A 12,995-nucleotide genomic window follows, 5' to 3' on the forward strand; every position below is an offset into this window, starting at 1 on the left:
GAATAAACTGGTGTTGTAGTCCTCGAGACTGGTCTTAGTCTTGAGATCACATTTTCAATAGCTTGGTCCCGGTCTTCACTCTTGTGTTAGGTGGTCTTGACTACAACACTTCATGTAACTTTCACGGTTTTTGGGTGAAATAAATGAAATCAAGTTTAAGAAAATCAAGAATGAATTTTTAAATACAGTTTGCTGCCACTTCCACTTAAAAACAAGGCTGGTGACTGAGGCGCAGCCTGCACATTTTGTCTCCCCCTCTTTTGTTTGCGGAAACATGTAATTGAGCAATTTTAAGCCTGACAAGACAAAGTGTTTCCCGACACCGCACGTTCACCCCGCCCCCGTCGGAGGTTGCCTGAACGCCACGTACGGTTTATTTGTCCAACGCACCTTAAGCCACCGGCTGCATCATCTTGATTGACAGGTGGCGGCGACCAATCAGCTCTCAACGCGACTGCTCCGCGGAAAGAGTGCGCTTCCCGTGTCCAATCCGGGGAGGCTGTGGGCGGGGCGTTGCCATGGTAAACACAATCTTTTTTACCTGCAGGTTGTTAATAGGAGGCTCGTGTTTGTGGCGGACAGATGACAGCTGTAAACACGCCGCGGTGAGGCTCAGGGACTCGGGTGGGAAAACCACACGGCGAAGGCTGGTCGAAGATTAAAAAGGATAAGTGAGAGTCGGCGCCACATTACAAGTAAGTGCAATTCCTTCTTGTAGCCCGAAGGCTTGTTCTCTGGCTTTTACGTGTCCATTGGAACATGCATCAGGTGCTTCCTTCGCCACATGATCTATCGTATACAATTTGCATACCACGATTTATTTGTGTTTTTTTATTTAAGGAATGCACTTATACATACTGAGGAACAGTTTTAAATGACAAAGAGCTGCAGTGCCTTTATCCACCCATCAGTGTGTTGCACTGTCACGATCCTGTTTTAGAGTTGCTGTTTCGATTAAGACTAACTTGCTTAACTTCATTCCCTTGCTGATTTTCAGGTGAAGCAGGACCTTGCAGCCATTTTATTTTCCTATTCTTTGAAGGCTGCCTTCACGTTATTGGCTGGAGATACTACACTTTTTTTTGTCTGTTTAATGGTTCAACAGCACACATTTATATTATACATGATTAACCCATGCACCCCCCTCGTTGTTTCATGTAGGTGCAGTCCAAACAGATGTTGCAGAGTAAAGCTGTGGCCCCTTGCGGGCTTGTCCTGCTGAGTCTGTGGCTGTGTATCCAGTCGGTGCCTATCAACATGGACAAGGTCAAAACGGCGCCAAAACAGGATAAACTGGATCCTCCCCAGAGTGCTGTGAGTCACAGGAACAACGTAAAATCCACAGAAACCCATTCAAGGTTCATTTACGTGGCCAATCAAATGAAATGCCTTCAAGATTCATCTAATCATGGGGACGATTAGGATTTCCAGTGTCTCAGACACACTTTGATAGTACGCGTCTCTGAAATCAGCTGATGGACAAACAAACAGCCATCAGTAGATAAAACTAGACGCTTGTGCTTATAAGTAAGAGTGAAGTGGCCACAATGTATCCGTAATGACTGTCATGAATGCCTGGCAACAGCAAGTGGAGTATAAGCTTCAATCTTTCTTTCAGGACACCGGCCTGCACTATGACCGCTACCTCAGGGAAGTCATTGAGTATCTCGAGAAGGACCCACACTTTAAAGAAAAGCTAAAAAATGCCAATATGGATGATATTAAGGTAAGGCCTCTTACAGCCGGCCATTTTATTGTTCTCTGTGAAGCAATATGTAAAATTGTATCTGAACTATGGTGCGTTTGCGGTCTGGCCACAGGAAGGGCGGCTCGCTGAGGAGCTGGGCTTCGTCCACCACAATCTGCGGACAAAGTTGGATGAGCTGAAGAGGGATGAGATGAACAGGCTACGGATGCTCATCAAAGCCAAACATGACTTGAAGGAAGGCAACGGTGAGTCTCCATCGTGTTTCAGCTGTGCTTCTTTGAGCTGCTCAGTAAGTCCGTTGTTGGGCTCTCTTCAAAGTGAAATGCTAATTTTCCACACACACACACACACACACACACACACACACACACACACACACACACACACACACACACACACACACACACACACACACACACACACACACACACACACACACACACACACACACACACACACACACACACACACACACACACACACACACACACACACACACACACACACACAGGTCCATGATGTGTTATGGAGTTTGCTTACACTTGTCAGGTGGAATTCAAGGATATAGCAATATTACCACTACTGTTTGCAGTTTGTTTTTTGTTTTTTTTAATGGCTACTGGCAGACCGCTTTACAAGAACCCATCGAACGTATTCACACTAACTTCACTCTCATCCAGACTGACTTTGGTTTAACAAGCTGAGCTTTGCCTCGAGCTTTGTGTACTAATGTTCTGAATGATGCTGGAGTACAAACCGCCTTTGTGAATCTGCTGGGCAATGGTGATTGCGTTTTTTTTTTTTTAACGAAATGACACATTCACTCTACCAATTTGCAGTAAGTGCTCTCTGAATTAGGTGATGCGCCCAAGTAAGCATGAGATGACACCTCATTTTTATATAATATGGGTGTCTACTCAGGGCACAAGAGCAGCTGGGACAAAAATGAGGCTGGAGTTAAATTACAAGCACTTGATTCATGTCAGCGGATAAGGTTGTGGTCATTATAAGGAGAACAACTTATTTAATTTTTTTTCCAGTTATGATGAACCAATGGATTCCATGAACAAACTGAGGATAATAGAAAGCTATTTAAGTAGAATTCCTGAATGTGAATGGCAAATGTTGACATTGTGCATAATGTTAACTTCATCACATACTTCCAACGACAAAATATGAGTTGAGTGAAATGTTTGTTTGTTTGTTTTTTCTATTTGCAGGAAACACAATAGACCACCAGTCCCTGTTGAAACAGTTTGATCACCTCAACCACGGGAACCAGGACACTTTCGAGGTGGAGGACTTGGACCGCCTCATCAAATCGGTATGCAAACACGAGGCAGATGAGAACGAGTGAGGTCAGGGGTTTAGTGTGAACCGTGGTGCATACATGTATCTGCATGACATGAAATCACAGTTGAGATCACCTTTACTTAAGGGTTACTGCTGCCGTTGGTTTTGGTTGTACAGCAGCCATTACATCAGTCAATGCTTCTCTTTACTGCAAACACGCACTCCCAATAAGTAGTCTGGCTCTTTTTTTTTCTTCAATTTTAGATATTATAACTTGGAGGCATTCACGGCTTTATGTCATTTGTTGGAGAGTTCTGAGTCACGGAGGTAAAATTATTGGCATTAAGTCAGAGTGATGCATTCTTGTTAACAAAGGAAGCCTGATGGGGAAGTCGGCTTCATGGGTTTGCATGCCTATTTGGACTTTACGATAAAAATTAGTACATGCATTATCATCCAAATATGTGGGTAGATTTTGAGTCAAAATGGAAGGCAAAGAGTAAGAATCAGAATAGGAGGTTTCACTATTCTTTTAATTTATTTATTTAATGTCTTTGTAAAGCACTGTGAATTGCCTTGTGTCTGATGGTGCTGTATAAATACATTTCCCTTGCCTTCTTTTTTTTTTTTTACTCGTCAAGCAGGTTACAGGACTCGTAGTACAGATTAACGGTGTCTTAGCACTTGAACTGACTCTACTTTGTAAAGATACGTTTGATTTGCACTGCGCGAGCATAACACAAATAGCATGATGGTCATTTTGATGGCACTCCCAAAGGATGTGCAAAATTCTCAACGGCTTGTTTTTTGTGTGTTTTTTTTTTTACTTCCAGGCAACACATGACCTGGAGAACTATGACAAGGACCGCCACGACGACTTCAAAAAGTACGAGATGATGAAGGAGCATGAGAGGAGGGAACGCTTGAAGAACATGAGCGAGGCGGATCGTAAGAAGGAAGAGCAGCACTACGAGGAGATGAGGAAGAAGCATGCCAACCATCCCAAAGTCAACCACCCTGTAAGCTCACGGTTTCAGTGGCGTTCGTCAGCAACTCCACTGCAAAATAACTGACGTTTCTCTCATTATTTTCAATTTGAAAGCTAATTTCCTATAGAAACGTCACAAGATAAAGGTGTGTGTGTGTGTGTGTGTGTGTGTGTGTGTGTGTGTGTGTGTGTGTGTGTGTGTGTGTGTGTGTGTGTGTGTGTGTGTGTGTGTGTGTGTGTGTGTGTGTGTGTGTGTGTGTGTGTGTGTGTGTGTGTGTGTGTGTGTGTGTGTGTGTGTGTGTGTGTGTGTGTGTGTGTGTGTGTCTGCAGGGCAGTGAGGACCAGTTCAGGGAAGTCTGGCATGAAGGAGACGGTATGGACCCAGAAGACTTTAATCCTAAAACCTTCTTCAATATGCACGGTAAGCCGAGGCGACATTGGGTTTCACTTCAGAGCCCAGAATCTTTCTATCATTGTGACGTTCACACCTTAAGAGCACTTGTTTGTTTGCACTGCAATGAGTTCATGTGCAAAACACTCCTGGAGCGGTCGGTTGAGTCCAGTCGTTTTGTTCTGTCGCAGACACGAATGGAGACGGTTTCTTCGACGAGAACGAACTTGAAGCTCTTTTCACAAAAGAGGTATCTTGGTTGTTTTTTGTTTTTTTTGTTTCCAGCTTTATACTCTGGCATGTTGTAAAGAGTTTTGAGTGTGTGTGTTTTTTTTTAAGCTGGAGAAGGTGTACGACCCTAAAAATGAAGAGGACGATATGCTGGAGATGGAGGAAGAGAGGCTGCGAATGAGAGAGCATGTTATGAACGAGGTGAGCGACCAGTCAAAGATCTGGATCGGGGGCATCTTCTAAACCACTGCAACTGCTGGAGTTCAACCCATCTGACTGTGGTTGGAGGACACACACACACACACACACACACACTTATGACCAATTTTAATGTCACTGATCAACCAGTAACTTGTGTTTTTTGAACTGTGGGAGGAAACCAAAGTACCCAGAAAAAACATGTGCATTGGTGCATGCATGTTTGTTTGTTTTTTGTTTTGTTCAGGCATTCATATTTTCTCTGGCATTTCTTTAAAAAAAACACTTCAGTTTTAGGTTGGTCTCTGACTCTAAATTGCCCGTAGGTGTGAATGTGTGTGACTGTCTCTGTGCTGGACCGGTGACCATTGCCTTGTGTACCAACCTTCAGCCACAATCAGCTGGGATCAGTGGCCTGCAGCCCCCGTTCTGGTTAAAGCGTTATACTGAGACGACAGATGGATATCAGATAAAGTACCAGCGATAACAGCCGCTACAGTTTTTCTTCTAAAGGCACATCAAGAGCTCTTTTGATCAAGGCGACTATATGCATTGTAAAAAACGAAAGAAAAACTGCAGAGCAGAAATGGCAGGTGAATAAAACCAGGGGCTGTTGTCACTGTACCAATCCTTTGTCATCATTCATCCCCGATAATACACCCAATCCCAATTTTATAGATTTACTATTCTGATAAGTTCAAAGTGTATAGTAATATGTTACTACTCCCTTTTTTTTTTTAAATTTCATGTAAATTATACAAACAAATGTAAAAGCTCAGTTGAACCTTTTATTCTGTTTGACAATGTCAGTCCAAAGAGCAGACACTGTTTTTGAGAGGATAAAATAAAAGTCGTGTTGACATTTTCTTATTGGATGGTGGATTTCACTTCAAGCTGTTTTGTGTGTCAATACTCAGGTGGACACAAACAAAGACAGACTTGTGTCAATGAGCGAATTCATCGAGGCCACAAAGAAAGAGGCGTTTCATGAAAAAAGCGAATGGGAGGTAAGAGCTCGAAAAGTTTATTATTTGGAAGAATAAATGTCTGTTTTCAAACCAATCTGAGACCTATTCTTTTGAAAAAAAGGTCTGTTTGAATTTGTCTATTATAGAGCTGGTTCTCCCATGTGACAATTATTCTGTAAAATAACTTGCGTGCGGCTCCACAGACTTTGGAACAAGGTCCTGTGTACACCGAGGAGGAGCTGAGGCAGTTTGAGCAGCATCTGGCCAACGAGGCGACTGACATCAACAAGAAGTCGGTGGAATTGGAGAAACAGAGGGAGGACCTGGACAAGAGGCAGGAAGAGCTGGATGCTAAAAGGTTGGGACTAAAACAGGTGAGTTGAGATCACAAGACGTTTGCAGGTACACCATCGGGGATTTTATTTCCTGTTGCCTGCAGCCGCTTGGTTGATGTACTCAAATGTTACTGGATTCTTTAAACTGTTTCTTTGTATTAGACGTCTCCGATCAGTTCTGTGCTTCCAACTTATCTCTTTTTTCCTATTTTGTTCAGGCAATAGAGGACATGGAAAGGGCTAAAACCCACGGTGGGATAAAAGGTGAGTACGGCTCAAATAAGGCCAACTTTTTCTTATTGATTGAATTTATTACATTTCATTTAGCCTGATTTAATCCCGACTATTCTTAAATGTACTGACAATAGCAGATACAACTATTCTCACACATCTGATGTAAGATTCAAAAAATATGGTCTGAACATCACATAATTTAACAATTTTCCTCAAATCACAGAACAAACGTTCCTCTAATGTCACATGAGGATTTTATAATTAAGAGTGCAGTTCAGCTTCCTGATAAAACCAATACTAGAAAGAAAGTATAAAGGAAAGCCTTTTAATTGATCGCCCAAATCTTATCCAAACAATTCTGGACTCCATGTTGTTGCATTTTCAGCCTATTGACTCAGGAATACAACTTCTATTCTACACAATCAAGGTTGGAAATGTATAAACACAACAAAACGTTTTTTTTTTTTTTTTATGTACACCAACATGGACATATCTACACCCCATGAAAATAATCTATATAAATATTTTATGAAAACGCATAGAAAATGTTTTTTTTTTCAAACTAATCGTTGCAGGCTGTACTTATCACAGCTTCTGTTTAACACTTTCATTTCAAGTTTTTTTTTTTTTAACAATTATCATGTCAAAAAAAAATAAACAAAACTAATTTGTCTGTGTAATCATGACTATCTGTTGCAGAAGCTCCTGCAGCTGAAGCTCAACACGCACCAGATGCACCAGGAAACATTCACCCGCCTCCGCCTTCTCACCAGCAGCACGGTGTACCAGCGCCTGGACACTCTTAGCAGATTCTCCTGTGTGTGTGTGTGTGCGTGTTTGTGTGCGTGTGTGTGTTTGATGGGTCAAATTTTCCGTTTTTGTTTTGGACTTTCAAAACCTATGCCTCGAAGTCATCAACCCGTTATCTGAATCTATCAGTGAAGATCTGCGTTCGGCTTCAGATCCAGTGCCAACACGTCCCTCCTCTTCCTGGCCACCAACCAGCTGAATGAGTGGGGCTTGTACTGTGGAGCTGCTCCAGTTTTCTCAGTGGACAATCAGCCCTTTCTGGGGTTTTTTTTTTCCTCATTTTGATCCTCTGTCATAATAAGGACTCTGTTCTCTATGGGAAGTATTCTTTTTTTTTTTGTTAGTTTTTTACAGGGGATGTGGCTGTGGGTGGGGGTGGGGAGGGCAGCCGGCCCAATAACTGAATGTTTTGTTTAGTTTACTGTCGCCAACACTGTAAAATACAAGTTACTTGGAAAATATATTTATTTTTTATGGTGAAAAGAAGTTAATTCAAAAATATGGAATGTCAGAAAAGGGAGTTTCTGGGGTGGAATTAGTTTACTGTCATAAAAGATGTTTATATCCACGAAAAGTATCAGTGGTGTTTTCTACCTATTGCAGCTGTTTGATCTGAAGGTTGCAACAGAGGGTAACAAATGAAGTTAATACATGTTTACATTTCTTTTCTTTATATGAAGATAATCATATTGGCATTAGAGTGACAGTGGTTTGTGTTGTTGTTGTTTGGTTGTTTGTGTGGAGGACTGTCGTTTGTATTTTTTTTCATCTCTTTTATTCACTCAACTTAAATTAAGCTGATTATTTGGCCAACTCCAGAACAAGCATGGATTTTCATACCTTAATAATTTAAAGGATAAGCTATCTAATTGGATAACAAAGCTGGTTAAGCTTAAAGAATTATTTTTTTTTTTGTCCTCATCATCCTGTGTATGAAAATGTCTGAAGTATGAAAGTTGACAATAAAGTGACTGGTCTTGCAAGTTTATCACTTGGTCTTTGTAATTACACACATCAAGCCATCGAACTACATTTAAAACACAATCATTCCACAAACACTCATACGAAGTGGGATTTAAAGAGACATGGCAGTGGAAGCGAATTCGTCGGGGGGCTTCACAGGGTTTACATTGACAAAATTCCAACATTTGTAACCAGTGACGGGACATTCAGTTTTGCAGCTGTGTATTGAGACAGCAACATTTCTGGCGGCCGACAATGAATTGCAGTTGTTGGTTTTAATCAAACTGTGCATTGCTGTGAAAGGATGAATGTCTATTTCCTGGTCTTTGGCGATATCTATAGGCCAAGTCCCAGGTAGGGGTCTGCAGCTCTGGAGCTTTTATACAGCACTTTCCTGGACACTCAAAGATGCTTTACATTGCATTTTTCCTTCACTCCATCCTCAATGGTAGAAGGCTATGCATGCAGCCACAGCTGCCCCGGGGGCCAGACTCACCGATTCTGTGTGCACTGCAGTGTTTCTTGAGGTTTTCTCAACTTTTACCAGGTTTAGGCTCATTCATCTATTAAAATTGCAGATTACTGAATGCAGACCAATAAATGTAAATTGGACAGATGCAACCTGGGTATAAAAAAAAATTATAAATGCGGATTTTCTTTTGTCATTTTTTTTTTTTCCTGTCTTTGCCAGTGCTGGATTCCTAAATTGGCCCTCGGCTATTAAAACTTTGGGTAGCCCTGTTTAAGGCGCTGGATCAGGTAGTCGCCTGATGTAATAGGTGGGTATTTGTTGGAGCCGTCCAAGCAGGTGATCAGGGCGTCGTCGTCTGGTTGAACGAAGAAAGCCAGAGACTGACGGGTGCTGGAGTCCCCGACAGGGGGCAACAGGACCCTGTGGAACTGGGGAGAGAAACACAGCGTGTTCATAACAAAGCCATTGTTTTCTTGGTCGTTGAATAACTTCTCTGCTGGAAAACAGTGTTATAGTCAACAATCAACAATGAGTTTGTCAGTTCGAAGTCAGAGGTCACCTCTAAGTGGGTGAGTGTGTGTGTGTGTGTGTGTGTGTGTGTGACTGTCTTGAGGTGTTTGTCTTGTGACCTGTCCGGGGCGAACCTACATTACATATAGAATAGAAAAGCTTTATTGTCATCATACATAAAGACACAACAAAAATAGAAATAGTGGCCACTGGATGGTGCAAGATTATAAACTCTCAGCAATAAAATCAAATGTACATATAAAGCAAGACTATATTAAAAATGACAAACAGTCAATAAGAGGCAAGAGTTACAGCGGGTAAAATAAGAAATATTGAACATGTCACCATTTTTCTCAGTAAATATATTTCCTAAGGTGCTATATTGACATGACATTTTCATCAGATGGTGAGTAACAAGCCATGTAATCCACACATGGAAAGGAATCAAACCACACATGTCCATAACTTTAACGTTATGTGTAATAATGTGATCTTTTCTGAGACTTGTGGGTGTTTCTCACCCCGAAACCTTTCAAAATAAACTTTCGGGAGACATTAGAAATGAAAATTCTGTTCTTTGACTACATGCAAATATTTCCGCTGTGATAATAACGATCGCTTTGTTATGAATGAAAAGCAAAAGTGAGTGTAAACTGAAACCCCCTGTGACGGACCACAGAGATGAGCCTGTCGTTGGTCCAGCGCTGCAGCAGGTCGGCGATGTTGATGAGGACGGCGCCGGGAATCAGGGGGGCAGTGACGAACTCCCCCGAACGTGTTTGAACCTGCAACATGACAAATGTCACATTAATTACTGAAGCGTGAAGCAAATGTCTCAATGTTTGCTTTTCCTTCCAGTTAAACTGAAACTTTGGTTGTGGTCAAAATCATCTCTAGCGCCTGTATGAACATTTAGTTGCGTCCAAAAAAAGAATGTAATTGTTTTGCCAGTTAACAATTTACTGTGTTAATACACCAAAACACTTTTTTGAGTTTGTTTTATATTATTATTTCATTCATTAAATAATCAGGGGAAAAAATCTAATTCTGTGAAATATTCTACAATTTAAAGATTATTGCATTTTTTATTTCAATAAGATAGAATAAATATATAAAAGGGTTTGAAATGTTTTTGTTTGTGGATAATAAATAGATGGACGTTTCCATCGAGTAGAGAGAGAGTGTCTCGTCTTGTTCTGCAGGTTTTTCTCTGTGAGAGTGCCTGGGCAGCGAGAAGGTTGTGGGTTCAAATCCGGCCCGGGGCCTTTGTGTGTGGAGTTTGCATGTTCTCCCGTCGTTCACGGTCTAACCCGAGTTTTCCTGAGCGAGAACCTTGGCTCCCACCGGCTCCCCCTGAGCTGGGGATTAATAAAGTAAGATACAATACTTGAAATGACTGTGTTGTATTCGGCGCTATAAAAATGATCTGAACTGAACTATCGGCAAAGCTGATTTCAACCCTCAGCCTCTTGGCAGGTCAATGCAAACCACATAAATCATTACCAACAATACAAACAATGAGAGCAGCGGGTTTAATTAGAAGTCAAAGTCAGTGTGACGTTAAGTCTACCGATCCGATCAGATGAAGGATCAAATTAAAAGAATCATCTACAGCTTCGTCCATCTTTCTTATCGGTCATATTTTGGGTCAGTCATTCATTTACATGTTTATTACAAGGCAGCTATCGTAGACCGTCTCACGACTGTGTTTTCCCTCCTTTCACAAAGCAGGAAGCACGTATCAGGTAATTCTAAATGGCTTGTAGGTGTGCTGAGGACCCTACCCTTTAAACCAAATGGTTCACCAAGAGAGTCTGCGAGTTCAGAACATCACCAGATCGACACATGACGTCCACATATGGACTTTGGAGGCGTTTACCTGCAGCCCTTCAGAGCCCTGGAACAACAGAGTGATGCTGCCATAGTCTGAATGCTCGCCACACCGCAGCTGATCCTCCTTGACTGCCTCGGCGCTCACTGGAGGGTAGAAGAGGGAGCGCAGCGTGGTGCCGTTCCCGTGAGCTACAGGAGACACGCGACGCCGGAGATGAGCGATCGCCCTCTGGTCCGCACTTCTTCAAGACAAAATGTGTGTGCTTGGAGCAGAGGGAACCGCTGCTCTGGAACAAAAGTGTTTCTTACAACTGAAGTAACTCACTTCACTACTCTTTGACGACGCATTAAACTTGGGGTTACGAAATAATGCTTTGAGTCATTTTTATGACAAGGTTGGTTTGGAATTGTACTTGAAATGTGTGAGAGGAGGTTTTCAGCACCTCCTCCTTCCACCTCTGGGTGTAAGTCATCGTACTTCCTATGAGACTGTGTGTGCTCAGCAACACGTCCGGGTCCAGATCCAAACCGATGGCGATCACTCTCAGGACCCACAGACTCAGCTCTTTGCAGCGCAGAAAGAACGACGACTGGATCTCCTGGAAGTCCTGCAAGGAGCCTGATGACGGCCATTTCTACAACAGAAACAATCAAGCACCGTGACCCCACAGATGATTCCAGCTATGCAGCAGTGGACCTGTTGGGCTCGGATCATCACCCAATCTTATACAATCCTCTGACAGAAAGTAGTAAAACTGGGCTTTATCTTGTAAAAGTATTGAATGATTTAAACTTTAACCCCCTCCGACTCTACAGGATTACATTGGTATGTGGGAACAGTGTGGACTTAACTCGTTATATTTGGAACGTATCTAAAAAAAATCATTTGTTTGTGTGTGTGGGACCAAAGGCACGAGTTTGAACTTTGGCCCTGAGTCTATTACGATGTCAGGATGAAGTGAGGAGACGTTGAAAGCCTCCTTGAGATCGCCGGGTCGACGTGGATTCAAACTGAAAAACAAAACAAGTGTAAAAAGTCAGGCTTTCACCCTTTGGAGGTGTAAGAGGGAATATGTCGGGATGAGAAAATGAGAAAGCTTCTTGTGGTAGATCAGCAAACACTGAGGTCCAACTTAAGTAAAAGTGTAGTAGAAATACGCATAAAACAATTGGCAAAGGCTTTCAACTTTGAGGAGAAGAAACTTCCAGTATGGAAGTAGTATGCAAAACACTGAAGTGCCCACCTCTCCGTCTGCAGTGACACCCAGCCATGGTTGGAACACAGGGAGAAGGATTCCCTGCTGAAAGGTCGTTTCACTTCATCTGGTTGCAGGAAAAACGTCCTGCTTATGTCCATGACACGCTGCACCTGCAGTAACACACATGGGGGGAAACGTCTCACTTTCAGCAAGCTCAAGTGTAACACCGTGGCTTCCCTCTGCTCTGTGCATTGATCTTCACCTCCTCCTCAGTGATCCCGAAGTTCTTCAGGAAAACAAAGCCAATTTCATAAAAAGCCGTCTTCAACTCCGCTCCCAGTTTTCGCAGCTGATCGTCAGTCGCATGCTTCTCATTCAGGCAGCCGGCGCTGAAATCCACCACCGGGATTTCCATTGAAACTGGACGAGGCAACACTTTGCACGTGGAATGGAGATGTAATGCTGATTCTGTGGGCTTATCACTGATAGACCGCCTGTCTGGAGGTGTGTCGGTCACGTGACGGGTCCCAGCCAATAGGGTGAGAGGTAATGCTGCACAAACGTGGCTGAAAATCCTCTCACCTTTAGATGGTGTTTATAATAATGGGACATTCACAAATAGATTTTTAAAAAAAAGTATCTGCATGAAGTGCATAAAGAAAATGTTTTATAGGCTTGGTATTCTGTGGATTTGTTATGTTTCCACAGGTTGTTAGATGATCCTGCTGGTCAGTCAGATGTCTCTAAAATCTAAAGAGCGTCTTTTAAGGTTTTGATGGTTGTGTCCATAAAGATTGACCTCCAGAGTTCTCGTGCATGCTGCGCCCATCCTGAAACTCTCTGGCGCCACCCAGTGGACACA

At 42.5% G+C, this 12,995-nt stretch overlaps 2 protein-coding genes across 2 annotated transcripts; one reads left to right on the forward strand and one right to left on the reverse strand.

Annotated features, from left to right (window-relative positions):
* The first annotated feature begins 584 nt into the window (after positions 1 to 584).
* On the forward strand, positions 585 to 7,452 carry LOC308136113 (nucleobindin-2-like). The gene is made up of 13 exons (XM_080504338.1): positions 585 to 695; positions 1,162 to 1,314; positions 1,619 to 1,726; positions 1,821 to 1,953; positions 2,929 to 3,032; positions 3,835 to 4,020; positions 4,320 to 4,410; positions 4,572 to 4,630; positions 4,720 to 4,812; positions 5,727 to 5,816; positions 5,981 to 6,151; positions 6,331 to 6,376; positions 7,046 to 7,452. Exons 2-13 carry the CDS (start codon positions 1,177 to 1,179, stop codon positions 7,150 to 7,152), a joined length of 1,326 nt encoding a protein of 441 aa, XP_080360464.1. The 5' UTR covers positions 585 to 695; positions 1,162 to 1,176; the 3' UTR covers positions 7,153 to 7,452.
* Positions 7,453 to 8,839: 1,387 nt separating this feature from the next.
* On the reverse strand, positions 8,840 to 12,548 carry LOC308136984 (uncharacterized protein; the record flags this gene model as incomplete). Its single annotated transcript, XM_080505540.1, has 7 exons — positions 8,840 to 9,019; positions 9,776 to 9,886; positions 10,981 to 11,123; positions 11,413 to 11,569; positions 11,879 to 11,945; positions 12,179 to 12,303; positions 12,396 to 12,548. The coding sequence occupies 7 exons, from the start codon at positions 12,546 to 12,548 to the stop codon at positions 8,840 to 8,842; spliced, it is 936 nt and encodes a 311-aa protein (XP_080361666.1).
* Between the last annotated feature and the right edge of the window lie 447 nt (positions 12,549 to 12,995).

Source organism: Blennius ocellaris, assembly GCF_963422515.1.
Source record: "Blennius ocellaris genome assembly, chromosome: 11".
Lineage (NCBI taxonomy): Eukaryota > Metazoa > Chordata > Actinopteri > Blenniiformes > Blenniidae > Blennius > Blennius ocellaris.